Raw genomic sequence first — 4,758 nt, 5'->3', positions numbered from 1 at the left:
CGCGCATCATTCATCTCACCAGAAACACGTCATGTCGTAATCTGTGACGAAGGCAGGCGAGAACCAATGAGTGTTCGATTTTCCTGCCGTAAAACCTGTTGTTTCTTAATGCGGCAATATTTGAATTTGAAAAAATCACTTCAGCGCGGGTTTATTGCTGTTGCTGCTGGACTCGCTGCTCGGTAGTGCTGGGCGATATGACGATATATATCGTGGTCACGATAGAAAAGTGTCTATCGTCCTATTTCTCTTCTATCGTTTCTATCGTTTCTAACCTAATTTTATCAATTTCTAAAGAAAATATTGCATTAAATAGGCTATGACAAATGAATGATAATGTCTTGTCGCAATGCAATGCATAGTACTCTGAGTCTACCCTTAATATAAGTGATAATCGAGAATAAAAATGAACTTTTTCAAAGAAACTCCGTCTTGTGGTTTTGCGACCTGACGCTTTACGTTGTTGCGACATGCTTTACGCTAGTTAACTCCTGAGTGCTTAAAGATGGAGACGCAAGAGGTTGACGAAGAATGCCCGGAGTCGCAACAGACTGAAACTGCTACGCAGGCTGCAGCCCAAGAAATACTTTTACCAAAACGTGGGGGTACGTCAGTGATTTGGTTGTATTTTGGCTTCAAGAGCTCCGACACAGAGCAGAAGACAGTCATATGCAAACTCTGCCAAAAGACTGTTTCCGCGCCCGACGCTAACACAACAAACCTCTTTTACCACTTGAAGAAGGTCCACGAAAAAGAATACGGGAGAACTGAAGAAATGCGACGTAAAGAAAGTTGTGAAACAGCCCAGGCAAGTGACGAGAAAAAATATAGCCAGCCTAAAATTAAAGAGGCTTTCATAAAATGTACACCGTATGAAAAAACGTCCCAGCGCCATAAAGAAATCACATGTGCCATCTCGCATTACATTTGTAAAGGCATGATCCCCGTGTATGCAGTTGAGAAGGGTAGCTTTCGAGACCTCGTCAAAGTCCTTGACCCGAGGTACGTTATGCCCAGTCGTAAGCACTTCAGTAAAGTCGAGTTGCCTCGCTTATATAACGCATGCCGGGCCCAAGTAGAGAAGGATGTTCGCAGTGTGGTCCATTATGCCTTGACAACTGACCTGTGGACGAGCAGAGCTACGCAGCCCTACATGAGCGTAACCATCCATTACATCAGCAAAGACTGGATCCTCTGTGCTCGCTGTTTACAGACTGCGTACTTTCCAGATGACCACACGGGAGCCATGATAGCCCAAGGTGCGTTACTCGTGCAGTAATTTGTATGAGGTACTTTTAGTTTACTGTTCTGTCATTTTTACTGTAGTAATTTCGAGAGAGACCCCCCTTATTAAGTATTTATCTATCTAGGTCTGAGAGATGCACTGGAGTCATGGGGACTGCAAGAATGCCACCTTGTCTGTGTCACCACGGATAATGCAACTAACAACATCTCTGCAATGGAACTGAATGAGTGGGAACGGCTACAATGCTTTGGTCATCGTCTACAGCTAGCCATTGGTAAGTGTAAAGCAATCTAAAAATTGCCTAGTGTAATATTGATGGGAATAACAGCAAAAATATTAGTGAATTGAGATTAGTTTGGTTATCCTGTGTTATGTTTGATGTACAAGACATTATTATTATTGAAGTTATACTCGCCTACATTTTATTCATTATTTATCATTTTACCTGTTATAGCAACAACTGAATTCTGATACTAGCTGCCCACAGTTATAGTTGTTTTACCATACTTTAATTGTTAAATCAATCCATAAATTGGTTAAGGAATACATGATCAAGTTAAAATCTGTTTTTAAATTTAGGGCTGTCAAATTATTAATCACAATTAATCAAGTTTGTTTACATACTAAATGTGTGTTTACTGTGTATATTTATTATGTATATAATATATAAATACACACACATACATGTATATTAAAGAAAATGTTTTATATAGAAAATATTTATAATTCTATATATAGTCTAAATTAAATAGAAGTATAACTATTCATACTTATTTTTTTTTAAATCTATACATGTATGTGTGTATTTATATATACATAATAAATATACAAAGTAAACACACATTTAGTATGTAAACATAAACTTTTATTTCGGATGTGATTAATCATGAATAATCATTTGACAGCCCTAATTAAATTACATAGTTTTCCATTTGATCCAAACAGAGAACGCTCTGAAAGCTCTCACACCAGCATCTACAAAGCAGGCTGTGGAACGTGCAGTTGGAGTCTGTAAAAAGGTGGTCAGTGCCTTCTCCAACTCGTGGAAGAGAAAATGTGAATTGGCCAAGGCACAAGCAGTGCTGGGCTTGCCTCCCCATCAGCTCATCACTGAAACGCCTACAAGATGGGGCTCTCGGCAGCAGATGATAGGGAGGTTCCTTGAACAGGAGAAAGCTCTTTCACAGGTCCTCCTTGCAGACAAGAAGGTGAAACATGGACATTGGACATTACACACTGATTCTTCTCATTGTGGATTCAGATTTGTTTGCAGACTAGATTCACCTCATGATAGTAACCCATTTTCTTTGCTTGCTATCTGACTTAGGCAAGACACCTGGTTCCAAGCTGGCAAGACATGATGGTGCTAGAGTCCTTAAACACAGCACTGGGTCCACTGTTCGAGTTTATTGATGCTTTGTCGGGGGAGAAGTATGTCAGCGTGTCTTTTCTGAAGCCGGTACTGTACCTCTTTAACAACGAAATCCTCAGCCAAAAGGATGGGGATACAGAGCTCACAAAAGCAATAAAAGAGGGCATTCTCAAGTACCTTAATGAAAAGTATGATGACCATACCACCAACAACCTTCTGGACATGGCGACACTTGTTGACCCACGGTTTAAGACAGCCTACATGAATGAAGAGAGGGTGGAGTTCATAAAAATGAGAGCTGCAGCAGAGCTGGTGGCCATGGCGGCACCTGAAAGTGCACAAACAGAAGCAGCCTCCATTTCACCCCCAGCTGCTGAAGATAATCCAGAGCTTCCCTGTCCCCATCCCACAAAGAAAACAAAGAAGAGTTTGGGTAGCTACTTCAAAAAGGCATGTCAAGGTACCACCCACTCCCAGCCAAGCAGAGCATCCATTGAACTGGAGCTCTCCATGTATCTTCAGGCACCTGGGCCTGACTCGGAGACCGACCCTCTGGAATGGTGGAGGCAGCATGAGTTGAGTTTCCCATCTGTGGCCAGGCTCGCCAAGAAGTACTTATGCATTCCCGCTACTAGTTCTTCATCTGAAAGGGCCTTCAGTGCGAGTGGGAACATCATCACATGTAAGAGGTCATGTCTTAAGCCAAACACAGTTGACCAACTTGTCTTCCTCGCACTCAACCTATAAATTTGACAGAGACATTTTTTCTACTTTTACAAAGTAGCCTTTTATGTTTGCACTTTTATTCATGGTTAATGCCTTAAACAGTGTTATGTTCAACTCTGATATTTACTTTTGATACTTTATGGTTGTGCACTTTAATTATTTTTTTTAAATAGTTTATTTTGATAATACTATTTAAATAATTATGATGTGGATAAAAAAAAAATTGTGAAGGCTACTGTAGCTTTACCTCCACCACATCTGTTGTCATTTGGTTTATTTATATTGCTGCACTAAAATGTATTTTTTTCTCATTTGTGACAGTTCAGTTAAATGTCACTTCAAAATAAAGTTGCCAAAAAAGTATGCAATGATGTTTTTGTCAAACTTTTCAGAGAATAACTGAAAACGTACTTTATCGTGATATATATCGTTATCGTGATATAAAATAATCCATATCGTGATATATGATTTTTCCATATCGCCCAGCACTACTGCTCGGGATGGAGATGAAGATCGCCGTATAAAGGTTTTAATTTGGGTCTGTTCCTCGCAGTCGTATGGATTCTGAAGATCTGGATTAGCGCAAAAATAAAATCTTTTCATTTTGTAATTATGATGCGTGTTCAGTGTATTTTATGGTTCTGTTGTTAGTCGCAGGCAAACGAAGTTAATATTACATGAATGCTTAAACGATTGCAGAAATGTATTTGAGTTTAAAGTGTAGGCTTGCTTAACATTATGTAGACCTATTGGAAACGGGCTGGCAGCAGAAATCACACAGAACAGTATGAAATGTTATAATTTCATATAAAGTAAACGATTCAACTATTTTATAATGCAAATGAAAACATAAGGCAATTGGTATGACAATTAATAACAACAATAATAATGAAATTAATGCCGCAATTTCAGTATTCATAAGGATTTGTTTTTAGGTGATGTCAAAACGTATGTATTGTACGTTAAAGTGCTAAAAATACATATGTATTTGTACGTGTAGATGCTGTAAATACGTCAGTATTATTATTGGCTTATTCTGGTAAATAAACTTGAATATCACTCAATAAGTGCCATAATTAATGTGAATATAACTTTCACTTCAGAATAGGGGGTCAAATCGGCTTTATTAGTACTGTATTAATGGCAGGTTAGCCTTAATTATTGGCTTATTCTGGTAAATAAACTTGAATATCACTCAATAAGTGCCATAATTAATGTGAATATAACTTTCACTTCAGAATAGGGGGTCAAATCGGCTTTATTAGTACTGTATTAATGGCAGGTTAGCCTTAATTATTGGCTTATTCTGGTAAATAAACTTGAATATCACTCAATAAGTGCCATAATTAATGTGAATATAACTTTCACTTCAGAATAGGGGGTCAAATCGGCTTTATTAGTACTGTATTAATGG

At 38.4% G+C, this 4,758-nt stretch overlaps 1 protein-coding gene across 1 annotated transcript; it reads left to right on the top strand.

Annotated features, from left to right (window-relative positions):
- Positions 1 to 505: 505 nt before the first annotated feature.
- LOC141338161 (E3 SUMO-protein ligase ZBED1-like) lies at positions 506 to 3,365 on the top strand. Its single transcript, XM_073843718.1, has 5 exons — positions 506 to 605; positions 936 to 1,259; positions 1,371 to 1,520; positions 2,192 to 2,454; positions 2,574 to 3,365. The coding sequence occupies exons 1-5, from the start codon at positions 506 to 508 to the stop codon at positions 3,363 to 3,365; spliced, it is 1,629 nt and encodes a 542-aa protein (XP_073699819.1).
- The last annotated feature ends 1,393 nt before the right edge of the window (positions 3,366 to 4,758 follow it).

Source organism: Garra rufa, chromosome 7 (genome assembly GCF_049309525.1).
Source record: "Garra rufa chromosome 7, GarRuf1.0, whole genome shotgun sequence".
NCBI classification, from domain to species: domain Eukaryota; kingdom Metazoa; phylum Chordata; class Actinopteri; order Cypriniformes; family Cyprinidae; genus Garra; species Garra rufa.
Note: the sequence above shows the minus strand (reverse complement) of the source record. Positions and strands in the feature narration are given on the sequence as shown.

Coding starts and splice junctions, on each gene's coding strand:
- LOC141338161 (XM_073843718.1), top strand. CDS start 506: ATGGAGACGCAAGAGGTTGACGAAGAATGCCCGGAGTCGCAACAGACT. Junction 606..935: donor ACTTTTACCAAAACGTGGGG/GTACGTCAGTGA, acceptor ACATTTGTAAAG/GCATGATCCCCGTGTATGCA. Junction 1,521..2,191: donor TCGTCTACAGCTAGCCATTG/GTAAGTGTAAAG, acceptor TGATCCAAACAG/AGAACGCTCTGAAAGCTCTC.